This window comes from Euprymna scolopes, chromosome 5 (genome assembly GCF_053919585.1).
Source record: "Euprymna scolopes isolate OS-2025 chromosome 5, ASM5391958v1, whole genome shotgun sequence".
NCBI lineage: Eukaryota > Metazoa > Mollusca > Cephalopoda > Sepiida > Sepiolidae > Euprymna > Euprymna scolopes.
Window position 1 is genome coordinate 5,860,377 of NC_136486.1, and position 17,860 is coordinate 5,878,236.

Genomic DNA, 17,860 nt, shown 5'->3' on the forward strand with positions numbered 1-17,860 from the left:
CGTACATATATACATACATAAATACACATATATATATGCATACATACATATATACATACATACATATATACACATATATATACACATATACACACATATATACTCACACACACATATATATATACATACATACATATATACACACACACACACACACACACACACACATATATATATATATATATATATATATATATATATGTTAATCGTTTACTAGAAATGTATTGGTTTGTTGATACCAATGGTAATGGATTAAACAATCTTTGTATAATAGAAATCTAAATATATAAATCCAGCTTGATGCTTAATGAATGCCTAATAATTCCCTAAGCTCTAAATATTAAGTTTTTTCAGTTGATCATTCATTACTTTTTATAAGATTTTTAATGTAAACATCTGAATGTTACGTGATTAAATATGCAGCAAGACCATAATTTTGTATACTTGTAATTCACAGTTCGGAACAAGTTGTAATGGATAACTTTTGGAAAGTGATAAGTGAACAACTGAGAAAACTTGATATTTGGTACTTGGGGAATTATATATATATATATATATATATATATATATATATATATATATATTATATATATATAATATATATATATATGCGTAAATTATGACTATATAAATGGCAATTAAACTACATAAGGTTTATTAATATTTATATTGAAATACAAAGATCTTAAATTCTATTTAAATCATATATATACGCATATATATATATACACACATATATATGTATGTATGTGTGTGTGTATTATTTATTTGTTACCTGTCGTATAGCAAACAACGGACGCATCTCTGTCATGTGTTCCACAACCATAAAGCGTAGGAGACAACTTTTTCCACCCAGAGTGCGGGCATTCGTTTAGATGATTCTCTTTTCCCTGACACCGGAACATATTGTTCCACACGGGGCCGGTGCCCTTGTTATCCAGGGGCGTGGTGCTCATCTGACCGGAGGAGAAACCCATTTGGCGACAAACAACACCAGCTTCCCTCTCGTCCCAGAAAGTCGAGCAGAACGTCCCCCATTGACCCTCGATCATCACCTCGACGCGGCCGGAATTCGTTCCGCCACCAGATAATCGAAATAGAATATCTGGAAAAGAAAGAAAAAAATAATATTAGTTATCATTAATGATAAGGAAATTCGACCATAAAATAAACAACAAAGTGGAGCTCATTTGCTACATTTTAGTATAACCACACACGTCAAACACTAACAACACTACATGCTGGGGCTCTACACTGGTAAATAGAGATTATGTTGACTAGTATAAATTTAAAAAGAGTTTTATTAAATGTATGTCATGACAATCTGGCGACAAACGGAGATGGATCCAGATCACCTAGCGAGTAAAGTCATTGGGGTTCAGAGATCAGCTCCCTAGACAAAAGACAATGTGTAACATTACTCAACACGTTGTGTGCAGCTTCAGTCGCAAAGCAGACCATTGCAAAGATTAGAAAATAACTTCCACTAGTTTGTTCTTTTGTAACAACAACGTTTATTTACGCATTAATGCAGATGTGACGTCACCTACGTGATGTACAAGGTTTTCCACATCTCTCACGAGATCTCGAACGTTATCTCGAGGGAGACGAGATAAAGAAACGTTATCTCGTTTTCCATGTGATCAATCTTTTTCTCATTTTGCACTCTTTTTTCTTACCCCGTGACGTCACTTCGCATGCATCCGCGCTATGTTACAAATGGACGCAATAAATAAATCAATTAATTATGAGTTACTTCCCTTGCCTGTTAGATTAGACAGAAGAGGAGATAGAAATATGCGTATGCACAATTTATTAATAACAAAAATGAATGCCCACCCGCATTTCAAAACTTTCTACACTGCGATTATGTTACTTCCGGATCTCAACCTAAACACTCTTCACCTAGCGATTGTATATATTTCCAATTTAATTTTTTCGTCTTTCTGAGGGCGACGTATACATCGAAAATTTAAAGAACTTAATACTACGATACCATCCTGGTTGATACATGATGTCATTAAATAAATAATTCATAATTTTCATCATTCTTTATATCTTGTCTCGTAGCAAAACTATTTTTCTACAAGACTGCAGTATTATACCGTAAGTTATTTTGGTTCTCGTTGAATTTTATATATTACATCATTATGCATTTTTTATGAAAGAAATATCCAACGTTGTAATATTGATTGTTTCCTGTGAACAAAATAGATTTGTAAAATCTACCGACTTTTACTTCGTATTATGTATGAAACAGTGACTTTGGAATATTGCATGGTTATTATATACATATCTACGAATAATAAATAAGTAATATTGACTATAAAAATAAAATAATGGAAAATAAAATGTTATATCAAAAACATTTATATTCACAGTCAACCGTGAATATAAATAACTTCATTCCTTTTACTGCTGAGATATTTTCTGCTACTCCAGGTAACACAGTTCAAGAAGATTTGAAAAGACTACAATTTGAAAAAGAGAATTTTCTTCGAAATATATTAAGAAACAACGTCAGATATAGTATGCCAGTGTATAAAACTTATAACTAATTATTGATAAAACATATATAAGTTTCGTGGTTAAATTTTAAATTCCGAAAAAACAACATATAGAGCCATATATTCGATTTAAGAATTTATTGTTTGACAAAAGGAATATATAGAAGGGGTTATTTTAATTTTCTTAGTCCATGGATTTTCAGCAATGGCTCATATCATTAGAGGAAATGAAATGCGGTTAGCAAAATGTTCAGCTGCGAATGGACGCTATTTTGCTTTTCAGCACAATTATTGAAAATAGTTTTTGAGTGGTTGTGTATAATTATATGGAAAACATTATACGAAAAGAGAAGTTGATACAACCTGGGTGATCCATTAACGGAAGGAGTCCAATGTCGTTTGGGGTTATAAATCCAGGTGGGCAGAAAATAGGCCCAGAGGAGAAAGTAATATTCCCATATAGCGAAAGCGTATTGCTCCTTATTAATTTTTCGAAAAGTATACGGGGCAGCCTTATTCGTTGTTGCGTTGGTTGATGTACTCCAAATGCTTTCTCGGTATTGACAACGTGTATCCAATATTGGGTGGATATACCATTCTATTGTAATTATCCCCGTGAGTAATAGAATTTGAGCATTGAGTTAAGTATGCAATGGACATCGAAATCAATAGTATAAGTAGCAAAATAGCAAATTAATCCTGGAGATGATATTCAGAACGGTGCGTTGGACGGCTTGCTTCTGGTGTTAGTCCCGGTAGAAAGATAGTTCGCTTTCTTGTTGATAGCGGCCTTTTAGATGAGGGAAAGAGGAGAGTGGGTTGAAGTAGAGAGGGTAAAAAGAGAGAGGGGGGAGGGTTAAAATTGGGCGAGCATACAGGTTCTTAATGGAATGTTTTTCGGCGGGGGGAGGAATTGTATTTTAGTATTCTTTAAAAGGGTTGACAGACAACATCAGACACACAGACAGACAGATAGAGAGACAAATAGACACACAGACACGTTATCTTTTATAGATATACTAGCATTTCCGCCCGGCGTTGCCCGGGTGTTTGGAGGTGTATGTTGAGCAAAAAAAAGTGGTAGTAGGTAAGCAGGCTCGAACCCGTACCGTGAAGGAGGAAAAGACGGGGGAAAAACTGACCTCTTTGCGGTTACGACCCCCGCAAACCAGAAGTGAATTATGTTTGAATTAAGGCTAGACAATCGAAAGGAAAGGATAACTTTCAAAAATATCGGCGAAAAAAACGACTCCCCCCTGTAGAAAAGTGCCTAGTTGAAGGTGAAGATATGAATGATTTTGGCCAATTTTTCGATATTTGTCGTATAAAAGATCGAACTTTAAAACGATAATAATCTTAGTAAAATCCATCGCCTCTGTCGAAAGTTTTAGGTAGACATGCAAACATACATACATACATTTAAATATTGGTAACAAAAGATTTTCGACCCAAACCGATGAAAAAGCTTGCCCTGTCTCTGAATAGCCTTTATGTAAAATTTCAAATGTTTAAACCAAAAATTGTCTGAGTAATTTGGGAGAGACCGCAGAGGTCAATTTTTAAAACTTTGACCCCTATTATTACCCGTTAACATTTATTGTTTTGGACTCAAATTAAGTTATTAAGTTAGATCCATGTCCAAGGAACCTATATCTAAAATTTCAAGTGTTTAGACTCCAAATTGTCGGAGTTCGGTAGAGTTCTCAAAATAAAATCGTTGAACTTTGACCCCTTAACAGCCAAATTTCTGGCCCAAAACCGATTACAAAGATTTTTCCAAATGTACACAGACACACAGACACACAGACACGTTCACTTTTATATATATATATATATATATATATATATATATATATATACATATATATATAGATAGATAGATAGACAAATAGATTAAACAAAAATATATAGGTATACATAAATATATATGGAAAAAATTTTTTGTTTACTGTAAATATTTTACGCAAATATTATGCAAGTATAAATCATGTAGAATATCTGCATGAATATAATTACACGTAATAGTTAACTCTAGATGATCATCCCATAAGAAAACCGAAAAAACTAATATGGAATTAATTAAAATGAATGTTTAAAAGAATATGCAAATTAGCAAGATCATTTGCTAATGAATGCATTTCCACAACCCATATATAAGAAAATTGTATTTTCTATTTAAATAAATAGAAATGAGGGGTTTTAATATGAATATCAATACACGCAAAGGAAAACCGAATTTATAGGAGTATATATATATATATATATACATACATATATATACATACATATATATACATACATATATATATATATATATATATATATATATATATATATATATAAAGCCAACGTTTCCAACAAATAATTAATCGATCACATTATCCAAATATTTGGTAGCTCATTTCTTCGGATAAGACTAATGCCATGTCAACGTGAAAAAGCAGACGCGATTATTTCAGAAAATACTCAATTCATCAAAAAAGTAGAACCAACGCGCATAGTGTGCATTCAAGCAGTTGTAAAAGAGAGAAAAATGAAATTAAACAATAGCATCTTTAATTGGTTGATCCTGGATTATTGAAGAGCCGATCGCCGAGGGAGCGAATTATCGTCGCGGGTGATGGAGTTAATGACGTCAATAATTGAGGTGAAACACTATTAGCATTGGCAGAGTCAAGAATGAAGCACACGGCAAGATCTATTTCGGAGCAAAATGTACAGTTGTTTTGGTTTATTATATCTTTCTCTTTCCTCCTTTTATGTATCGTATACATGTGCAAAAGTAGGTATACGGCAGAGTCACATTAGTAAAACATTCATTCGTTTGTATAATGCAGTGTGTAATGTATTTATTTTCTATTTTTTTTATCACTGTATATCTACTTTTGCACCGTCTTGTATATATTTATATATATATATATATATATATATATATATATATATATATATATATATATATATTGGATTTTACTTGTACAAATGGAAATTCTTTTAACTTTCTTGAAGTTTTACATTTGGATTTTACCGTCACTGGATTTTTTTATCTTCCACCAGTCACCTTTTTCTTCACCATATTCCCTCTGCTTCACTTTTTTGTTTTCAAGTAAGATCTTTGACGTTGTTTCATCAAATACGTCTGCATGCAAAATCCGATCCCGCATATTGCTAATTCCTACCCTCTGATGAGAAGGAAAGTATTTCTTCGAAACTCCGCGGATTTAGGACTATCCATTTATATAGTGTTCCCTTTTCAGATTAAATTTTTTTAAACTCATTTCAAAGTGTTTTTTAACATATTTTATTAACTGTTTGCTCATATATATATATATATATATATATATATATATATATATATATATATATATAATCACTTGTATATGTGCGTGTTCTTTCCTAATAGGTTCCGAAACGGCTAAGCCTATCTTTTGAAAATTCACACAAAGGTAGTTTATATGTCTGGCAGTGTTCTTGGAAATGTTTTTTTTTTTTTACAGAAATTCGTCCGATAAATATAAAAAATCGAAAAATTCCGATCCTAAAAATAGTCTTTCTTTCCTTCGACTACAGATGCTATGATCTCATATTCAAGCCTAATTTTTTATTTTAGTTTTGTGTTACTTAAATCAATTTACGATAACAAAAGATATAACATTTAAAATCGCCGTAAATCATTTGATAATTTAAAACTAATCATTAATCAGAAGTGACTTTCCAGGGCATTCATCATCAAACCGAAATAGCTGATATTTTATTTATTTATTCCTTTATTTATTTATTTTTGAGAATTAGTCTACCTGGCAAATTAATCCATAGTCATATATGATATTCAATTAAGGATAAATTCTATAATTATACATACGCAATCTGTATGAATTATATATCTTGTATAATAGTTCTGTACGACCAGGCAACGCCGGGCATCCAGCTAGTATATATATATATATATATATATATATATATATATATATATATATATAGTATGTTTATGCAGACATTATTGTTATTTTTCTCCATTTTCACTTCCGTTTTCTGTTTTTTTGCTCCATTTTCCTCTTCCAACGTTAATTTCTGGTCAGTTTCTATTCTATTTATAGAAAAATCCTTTTTTTTATACATAAAAATGTTCTTGGTTTTAGTTTTTTTATAATTATTTTTTTGGACTGATGATATTTTTTCTCTTGAAAAGAGTCGCTGCTGAAACATGTATGCGCACATGTAGTCAATAATATTTATATATATAAACTTCCTATAAACACACTGTTCATTTCTATTTCATTTGATAAACACAGGAGTTTCGGTGGATTTACATAAAGGAAACTAACACACACACACACACACACACACATATATAGGTGTGTTGAGGGTTTCAATTATATTTCGCTTATTATTTTACGCTAACCTTTAATTTATGAAGCACTTATATATATATATATATATATAAGTGCTTCATAATAATCTTTAATTTATGAAGCACATATATATATATATATATATATATATATATATATATATATATAAGTGCTTCATAAATTAAAGGATAGCGTAAAATAATAAGCGAAATATAATTGACCCCCCCATATATATATATATATATATATATATATATATATATATATATATATATACACATACACACATATATATATATTGTTTAAATTCAACGTTATTTACGTGGTTAATGGTTAGCTAGCATAATAATAGCGTTGGCAAAGATTGAATCTAGAATCCCATGTTCTTTTATGCACCGTTCTATCATTTTATTGATTATATTCTTATATTTTACATCTTAATCAATTTGAGAAGGATGTCGTAATTTGCTTTAAGAATTGTGCATAGTTTGAAAGGAGTTGAGCTTGAAGGCTATATCAATGCAGTTTTTGGGAAACACCGTGGACATGAGTTAGTCTATAAAAGAATAGCTTTTCTCTTCCCTGAAACCTTTTTCCGACAGAAAAGACGTTTCGAGCCTGCATCTGGTCTATCATTATTTTCATGACAAGTCTTCGACTGTTCCAATACATGGTTCCTCCTTACCAAACCCACAAAAAAACACTCGACTAGCTACAACCACTATGTACGATTTCTCCGCTCTCTAGCTCTGCTTTAATCTTAAACGCAGATTCCATGAACAAAGCTTCTTTCCCAGAAACTGCCCGTCTGTGGAACACTGTTTCGCTGACCTGTCTTCCGGTTGATCAAAACATGGTAGCCTTCAAATCCAATGTAAACAAATTCTTGTTGGGCCGTCCCAATAAATACACAAATTCTACGTAATTTACACCATTACCGATTACTACACTATCACCTTACATTCATTAATCCTTATCCTCGAATAGCCATCAGGCCTTGATAAGTGGTGACTCCCAAGAAAAAAGAAAAGAAAACAGAGCGAACGAGAGGAAGACACAGGAATAGGCCAGGAAATTAAGCAATACACATGCGTAGATAAAGCGTTAGATAGATAGATAGAAAGATAGCGATAGAGAGAGATGGGGGAGAGAGAGAGAAAGAGAAAGGGAGAGAGAGAGAGTAAGAAAAAGAAAGAAAGGATATGTGTGTGTGAGAGTTGGAAATACTCACCCGCATCGCTGTAACAAAAGACGCCTGCGTAATGGGACGACTGACATTTCCTAACATTTCCGAGGCCGACATGGTTGCATTGCGCCAGGGTTGTCTCGTTGCCCACGCAGTTGACATTACTGGTCCAGTAGGGACCGACATAATTAAATGTCGACCAATCCGATTTGTAATGCGTGTACGCCATGCCCTTTGGGAAACCGAGCTCCCGGCAAACCACTCTAGCGTCAGCGTCGTCCCAGTCATCGCTGCAGATATGACCATCAATGTCCATGAAGCGCAAGGACACCTTCCCCGTTCGGTTGTTGAGTCCTTTTAAGCTCAGAGAGTAAACTGAAAAAAAAGAAAGAAAGAATACAAAGATTATATTATATAATGAATATGGCGGCCAATGAATTATACGATGACATATATGCTTTGCATGGGATATGTTGTCCCTATTTACTTGCGACCTCACAAGGGCATAGTTAGACATAGTCGGCTTTTAACGTGTGGAAAATCTAGCTCCTCCAAAAGGAGCACTCTGGATGGGAACAAAAACAAAAATTATCTAGAAGGATTTCTCTTCCACTGAACAAGGACAGAAAATGCAAAGTGTAGCATCAGAATAGATACTACATTTTGATCTTAGCGAAAAGGCCAAGGGATATGTTGTTACTGCTCTTATTAATCTTTTTTGCCATTTATGGAATGGAGTAGATGGCGACCTTCATCCAGGATAGGTAGATCCGACTCCTCCCATAGAACATACAGTGTGCTGAATGAACGTAGACTATACACGTATGCGAGCAGTTTTGGAACTATTGCCTCGTTAATGAAGTTTGATGATGCCGTGGCGCGCAGCATGGTCTAACCAACGTAGTATTCCATGTATTATCGTTTGAAATTGGAATCGGATGCTTACAGTTCTGTATAGAAAACGATATCCTCTTTAAAAGAGCTTAGTTAAAAGGAGTCATCATACATTGTGTCCAGATTTGTGTAATTTATATTGTCTATCTAAGTCATTATCCGTTATAACTTCTTCTACGATGGTAGATTAGAGAGGAAGATACTTATCCAGTATAGACATTGGAAAATAGAAAATAAATTATAGTTGCAAATGCCAATAATTGTATAAAATACAACATTAATTCTTAAGAGTGAATTATGTAAGCCAAAACAGTAAACATATTTCTTTTAAATGCAAACTAACATAATAGGGAAACACACGACGTGACGTAAGTTAGAAACACAGATGAAGTTGACTCAGTTCGAAGTCGCGCATGAAAAAACAATTAAAGCAAAAATGAAAAAAAAAATGAAATAATTCTTTTAGAGAGAGATTGGAAATCTGAACATTCCTTTTCCTATGAGGGCAATAGGAAGAAATATTGGGCAAAAGAAGAATTGTTTCTTTATTCTTTCCATAATTAAACTAGAGCACAAAATTGATATAAATCGTCGTGTAGCATGTCTGAGAAGATAGGGAAGACAAGAGTTCCGAAAAATAAGAGTTTGCTTGCGAGACTGATAATATTCGGGAGATTTTGATAATTTGTCTTATTTGAATTATCTGCATGACTCTTCAAGTCTCGAGTGTTATTCCTACAACATTTCGGACGATATAACCGCTGATATTCTTCGGGTGTATTTTGTTGAATTCGGAAATATTTCAGATAGAACTCTGAAAATTGCACGGGATTTCTACCAGGACACTAGTATTTAATCTAACACTAGGTAAAATTCAGTTCTAAGTTATATTTTTAAAAAATGTTTACAAAGGAATCACCACTTATCAAGGCCCAGAGGCCACTCGAAGATAAGGGTTAAAGAGTATACATTGTTCAAACGGACAGTGTTATAGTTATCGTTAGAAGTGTACATTTGGTAAATTGGATTAATTAAGTGGAACGGCTATCAAGAACTTGTTTACATTGGACTTGAAGACGTCCATATTGTAGTCAACTGGCAAGAAGGTAAGCGGAAGAGAGTTCCACAGGTGTGCAGTTCTTAGAAAGAAGCTTTGTTTATGAAATCAAGTTTACGTTTAGGCACAGATAAAGAGTGGGGGAAATTCTGAGTGTTGAAGGTTTAAATTACACGGAATTTTCTACCAGAACACTGTACTTAATCTAACACTAGGGAAAATTTAGTTTTAAGTTGGATTCTTCTGAGCGTTGAATGTTTAATCCTCACTGTGAGCAATACTAATACTATAATCACGAATTAAGCAAAGATGGTTGTGGCTGACGAAACGAAAGCATTTTAGCACCGCAAATTAAATAAAAGATTTCGTTCGAGGCTTCGTGCAGATTTCCGAGTCTGAAAAAATATTTCCGCGTCCGAAAAGATAATCTGAAGAAGGTCAGATATTTCATCGATCGAAACGTTGTGAAAATAACACTCAATATGAGAAAAGTTAATTTTATCATCATTGAGATGAATAAAATGACACTGAGACTTGGAAGTCATGTAGAAATGCCAATGAAATCTGCGGAATCTTAACTGTTATTCCTCAGAACAGTGTCAAAATCTGAACACAAACTTTTTGCTGTCGAGGAATGGTCACATGCAATAATCGAGGCCCTATATTTGCAATATTTCTTAACTGGACTGCGCTTTAAAGTAATATCTTAACTGGACTGCGCTTTAAAGTAATATCTTAACTGGACTGCGCTTTAAAGTAATATCTTAACTGGACTGCGCTTTAAAGTAATATCTTAACTGGACTGCGCTTTAAAGTAATATCTTAACTGGACTGCGCTTTAAAGTAATATCTTAACTGGACTGCGCTTTAAAGTAATATCTGACCAGAGGTCAGCTACTTTTGTGTTCAGCTCTAAAACGGTTACAGAACAAAGCCTTGAAAAGATAGCAATATGAAGGACAGAGCTTCTGCATTTTTCCCTTATGAAATGAAAACGCGAGAGCGGATGCATTGTAAATAGTTTGAGGTTCCTTTTTAAGTTCCATAACAATCATTGACGTCCAAATATCAAAAGCATATAACACATCGTTCGGAATCGGAATCGGATGCTTTCAGTTCTGTACAGAAAACGGATAAAAAACGGTCGCCTTTAATAAGAAATAATCGAATTCTGTCTATTCCTACCATTGATTAAAATCCTTTTATTGTTAACTATCGAAATCAGTAAATCTTAGTCACCCTAACTCTCAAGTGGCTTCTGGCCTTTCTAATTGGTGATTCATTAGTATAACAAAGCACAAACGTTACGTAATAAATAATCCCATTTATGTAAATGGCGTCCTTATTTAAAGATGGCGGATAAAGTGTAACCTGATTCCAACTTCCGTTCATGACACAACCTTTCCACTGCTGAAGGGGAAATTAAATGTGTCTCACCACATTAAGATAAAGAAAACGCCTTTAATGCAATCGTGTTCGAGTTCCTTAAAAGATTAATGTTCTTCTCAGAGATGTTTTTCTCGAATAATCATTGAAAGTCGTTAATTTTCACACGAATAAAACTGGATATTTTCATGCACTTTTCATCGTAAACCCCCTCCCTTAACTTAATGTTGCCCTTTCTCATATAATATATATTTAAAGCTGTTAGGATTTTCGAATGAGCGGAATAAAAAAGAAATCAGTGTTTTCCTTCATTTTAACATCCCGACGCCAGTAGAAGTAAGCTATTAATTACACAATGTTTATTCTTCATAGAAACAAAAACTCTTAAGCTGCGCCAATTCAATCTGTTCTTAAGATACGTCCATTTAACGCTGAAGATTCTGTATGAGACTGAAGTATGCAAGACTGCCGGGTAATGCTACGTTTTAAAATGTGTGGACGCAGTTAAAATGTATTTTAAATTTTAGCTTTGTTAATGAGGTCTGTTCTGTGGTGCAAGTTCCAGAGTTCTGTCAGAAATATTTCCGAGCTCAACAAAATACACCCGAAGAATATCAGAGGTTATATTGTCAGAAACGTTGTAGGAATAACAGTAAAGATTAGGAGAGTCATCCAAATAATAAAAATAATACAAATTATAAATCCTCTGAATATTATCAGTCTCGCAGGCAAACTCTTATTTTTCGGAACTCTTGTCTTCTCTTTCTTATTAGATGTCGATTTATATTAACTTCGTGCTTTAGTTTAATTATGAAAAAATTGGAGTAAAACCTAACTGTCATAGCTGAACTCAATACGGAATTATTGAAACAACGTAACTTTCGGATTGAGATATTTTTATTGGCTATGGAAAATTCAAACGGGATAGATGTATCCGAAACGCTGTCCCCAATAGAGGAAGCGGTAGGCGCGCACAATGTAACTCATGATAGCGGGACGGGCTATTTATCTATTTGTCATACTCATACGAAAGCAAACCTATCTCAATGACGTTTCCTATGGACAGGCTTATCCTTCTGAAAAATAAATCTGTCATCGGTGTCCGACTCATTGTATCTTCGACGACGATGATCATACAGGTATATAACTGTCTACACACACACACACACACACACACACACACACACACACACACACACACACACACACACACACACACACACACACACCGATAAATGAAATTGTAAGACCAACTATTTCAAATATATTAATGTCTGAGAAAATAGAAAAAGCTCTGATCTTCCTTTTTATCTTTTCTTTTCGGATGTTGTACGTTGCTTGATATATACGCAAACAGTCCTCTGCAATTCATTTAAAGCATTATCTATTTAACAAATTACACAAGTACCTTATAACACATACATCTTAATTAACAATATGTTTTTGAATCTATATATCTATGAGATTTTCTCCCACTTTTATTGATATTAAAAGCCTACTTTATCTATTTAATTATTACTAAAACAAACTTCTTAATATACTCAGTCATGGATATCCAAACGACTCAATGAAAGTTTACTAATTTGTATAATTCCTTCAAAAACGAGCGTTCGTTCAATAATTATTCATTTTTATGTTTTCTTATTATATGATTATATGATTTATTTCATTTAATTTTTACAATTAATTATTTTATGTATAGTTTCTACATTGTGTATAATTGTGTAGAATTTAAAATGAAAAATTATAGCACACTGTCATGTTTATATATATATATATATATCCTGATATATATATATATATATATATATATATCAGTATATATGTGTGTGTGTGTGTGTGTGTGTGTGTGTGTGTGTCAGGTCATGTAATATGCTACTGGTACCATGTAACCCAATACTTCCTGCCCCCTAATCGGTCACCGGCGACTAAACTGGTTTCTCCACCAGACTTGTTTGGTGAGGAGGGTGGCTAGTCTCCCCGAGGGATTAAAAAAAACCTTCCAAAGGGCGAATGAACCCTTTTTCGGGGTCAACGGCCAACTAGCACCGTGTGTGTTTGTGTGTATGTATGTGTATGTTGGGGTGTAGAGGGCTCCCGTAAGTCTTGGTGAAGGCAACCTTTCTAAGAGAAGCAAATCTCTGATTTAAAAAAGCATAAAGCGGGAGACAAGTACCGCATGTAACATCATCTGTGTATAGATACTCCCTCAGGCATTTTGTCTATTAAAATTGTCCTGCGGCGATGGAAGTCATTTTTGGGCTCATGGACGTTAAGTGTCTGAGGGAGGGGCACTCGTCTGACAAGACGTTGCAATCATATATATATATATATATATATATATATATATATATATATATATATATATATATATAAGAAAACTTGTCTGTGTACTGAAAACGTAAGGAAAATATAAAAACGACGAAACAAAAACGAAAAGAATGTTATAATAATAATTTTATATATTCACACTTTTTCGCCGACTGTACACACGCACACACACACACACAGAGGAATTGAAACGTTATTTAAACTGACACCCTGCTGCTCAACTCCCCAGAGGTGTCTTACTATGAATATGTACTAAATTATAGTAGTCTCTTACTCTTCAGTAGCAATATGCATTGTTTAAAGTGAACATAAAATAAAAACAAGAACAGGTATTTGTAAGAATCGTCCAGTTTATCCTCAGATCAAAATTAAGATTTTATAACAGTAACGTCTTGCCCACACTGCTATATAGAAGTGAAAAATCGCATCTAAAACCCAGTCGACATAAAAAAAAATTAAACGCATTTGGTTTCGAGTGCCTTGGAACGATTCCAGGGATAAAATGGGACGATCGAATGATCAACCAAAAAGTCCGAGATTGCAGTAACTAATAGAAAGCATCATCAATAGTCTCTGCTCCACAGAGAATTGTTAACCAAATGTTTCAATGGTTCCTGATAGAAAATGTAAGCCAAAAATCAACTGGCAGCAGACAAAGGAAAGAGATTTGATCGTAACAGGACGAAGCTAGAAGAACATTGTAGCGCTGGCTTCAGATGGAAAACGATGGTATACTTTACTGCTTTGTGCGTCTCTGAACGCGGGAATTCGTAAGCCTAAGTAAGCCTTCAATCTGCGCGTTTATTGATAAACATGTGTTTGAAACTTAAGAGTAAGACACTGGCCGACGAACAAACAGTATATAGCAAAACATGACGTATAGATGAAGCATTAATAAAACACACACTCAAATAAGAGAAGGCTTTGTTAGAATCTCAACAACTTCAAAAACGATTACAAAAATGGCAGAAAGATAAACAGATATAAAATTTCGTGCCAACAGAGCGTTAAAGTCATTTCGAAGTGGTTGAAAATCCGTCACTGTTTCGTCCCATTTTTAAATGTCGGCAATGTTATTGTCTTTTTTCACAAACGATTAGGCTTTGAAGTCGACGAATACGCGCCACTTATTTTTCTTCTGCAACTAGCAGTTCCGCCCGGCTTTGCTCGGGCCCTATGCACTGTTCATAAGGTTATGTGCATATGTATATATTAAAAAGTGTGAATATGTAAAGTAACGCCTTTCTGTACAATAGTCTTCCTTAACTACCACAGAGAAAAGACAGACAGACATTTTAACTTTTATAGATATATGTATATAGATAGGTAGATAGATTGGATGCATTATATAGTAATGATTTAAAAAATAAAAAGACTCATGCGCCACCACCAAGAATCGAAACGAAAACGTTCAGCTCACGATTTATTTTGCCTCTGCCGTCAATGACTGGGCTATGAAAAGCAAGGCTAAAAATTAAAATATGAACCAATAGCTACTACGTTATGCATTCGTAATGCTGGCGTACAACCTTCACCTGGCAAATTTATTTTGTTTAAATTTTAACACTTTTGCACCGATTTTTCCGGGCTAAAACCCAAATATAAAGTTTTGCATGGATTCAAATACCTTATATATGAAGTTTCATGTGTGTAGACCAAAAACTCTTGGAGGAGTTTGGTGGGCAAAATTTGTTAAACAAAAACACATACGTGTACATAAATATATATGGAAACAATTTTGTGTTTACTATAAACTTTTTACGCAAATATTATGCAAGTATAAATCATGTAGAATATTTGCATGAATATAATTACACGTAATAGTTAACTAAAGATGATTATCTCATTAGAAAACTCAAGCAACTAATAGGGAATTAATTAAAATGAATACTATATTGTCCAATTTCTACTGTACACTCTTTAACCCTTTTCCTCGAGTGGCCTCTTGGCCTTGATAAGTGGTGATGGCTAGGTAAAAAAAAAAAAAGGAAAAGACCGATCGTCATATTTGGAGATGCTTGAGCGCATCTCAATTAAAACGCTCCGGCTTTTAGCGTGGGAAAGTCAAATTGAAGATTTACACTCCTGACGACATGCCGACAAAGCATATGTGTTACTAGGTGGCATCTGATATGTTCGCAAAGTGGAATGATCATTACGAATGAACTAAAACAACATTTTATTTATTTGAAAAATCCACTTTTAATAAAAACACATTTGTTTTTTTTTGTTTTTTTTTTAGATTGAGGCCATCCAAAAGGTCATAATGTTTATGCTTTTCTGTTTAATAAAATTATCTCTTACGAAATATTCTCCATTCACCGAAACAAACATGGTTGACACAAACATGTTTTACGTCTCATATTGTTTTAGTAAACATTCAAAGTATCTTTCTCTGTTTTATCGCCATCTATCTATCTATCTATCTATCTATCTATCTATCTATCTATCCTATTCTATTCTATTTACAAATAAATAAATATTTAACAGGCATTTCTGAATTTTTGAGATGAGGATGGATTATTTGTATCATTATTCATCGGACTATTGTTCTCATCTTGAGTGTGATTTTCACAACGTTTCGGTCGATGTAACCTCTGACCTTCTTCAGGTGTATCTTGTCAAACTCGGGAATGTTTCTGTCGAACTCGGGAATTTGGACAGGATTTCGAGCGGAACCCTTTATTTACATCACAGGGCGTAGCGTGCTCTTGTTCCGTCAGCCATGACTGGATAGAGGTCCTAAGTAATTCGCAAATATATTTTTCGGTCGCCCATACTGAGGATTGAACCTTCGATCTTCAGGAGAATATCACTTTTACAATTGATTTTTCCCAGTACGCTAACCACTGCGCCACTAGAGCTTCCGCAAGATGAGAACAGTAGTCCGATGAATAATAATACAAATGTAACATACATTTTGTTTGTGGCTGTGTGTGTAAGTTCGTTCTCTATGGACTCCAAAAACGGTGGAACGTATTTTCTAAAATTTCACACAAATGTACATTATATGTCCGGGAGTGATTCTATGTGGTTGTGTGTTGGAATACCCTCTGATCAGTATCGAAAATTGATAATCGAAAAATTCAGTTAAATAAGAAACAATCCGTTTTTTACGAAAGTTAACGTCTTCATGCAGCCTTACATCAAAAGTGCGTCTGAGAAGTTTTTACACCACATAAGCAAAAGAGCCCAGTGTATAAAATCTACGGTTGGTTCTTTGATATGACAGAAGTACGTTCGAAATGAATGTTTTTGTTTAAAGCACAAGCGAACCATAATACTTGATTTTTGCATTTTAAACCTTAATTCAAGTCATTATATAAAATCATTTTAAAAAAATCAATAGTAGATTCTCTACAGTGCACTATAGGTTACAACGTATTGTAGACTAAGTAATTGCGGAATAGTATGCGAAGCTTCCTCCCGAATCATCACGGTGGGTCCCTGACTAGAGCAGGCAATCAATCGATTTGATTGATAAATGGGAAATTTCACCGATTTCGATGACAATAAAAGTATTGGAAGTGTAGCACATTTGTTCCTATTTACAATGCCTCCCCACGGGACAGAGTTAGACACTAGGGTCGTTTGTTAATGAGGAGAAAAGGAACAAAAATAAAAAATTGTCTCAGTCGTGAAGAATTTCTCCTCCACTGACAGAGAACAGCATCTGAAGAACAGATACTACACTGTGATCTTGTCCCGAAGGCCAAGCTCATTCATACCCGGGCAACATCGGGTAACCCTGCTAGTCATCTCATAAAACTATGAGTTACAAAATATTTCAAATCTGTGATTGATATCTGACATGAAGTATCATCAACTCTATAATAAAGATAAATGTGTATCTATTTGTATTTATATAAATATCCATCCTGTAACGCAAATGTTATCGAGAAAAAAAAATGCCGGACGAAACCATTTCAAGTGTTTTTCGATAATCATTTGTAATTTCTGGTAACTCATCACACCAAGTGGCTTCATGTTTTGCCTGAAGCGATTTCCATAAAACAACGTAGCAAATAAGGTAACAAGGTCTAAAAAAGTCAAAAAATAAATTCTTGACTTAATATGATCTATCTGTATCTACATAAATATCCATCCCGTCACGCAGAAGTTATCGAGTCAAAATAAAATCATGGAAAAA

At 33.9% G+C, this 17,860-nt stretch overlaps 1 protein-coding gene across 1 annotated transcript in view; it reads right to left on the minus strand.

Moving 5' to 3' along the window:
- Positions 1–17,860, minus strand: part of LOC145276697 (uncharacterized) — a 1,014,367-nt gene that overhangs the window by 49,685 nt on the left and 946,822 nt on the right. The window contains exons 22-23 of the mRNA XM_080127889.1: positions 8,088–8,417; positions 776–1,105 (exon numbers count right to left, since the gene is read on the minus strand). Coding sequence (XP_079984015.1) covers positions 776–1,105; positions 8,088–8,417 — 660 coding nt within the window. The remainder of the gene's footprint in view (positions 1–775; positions 1,106–8,087; positions 8,418–17,860) is intronic.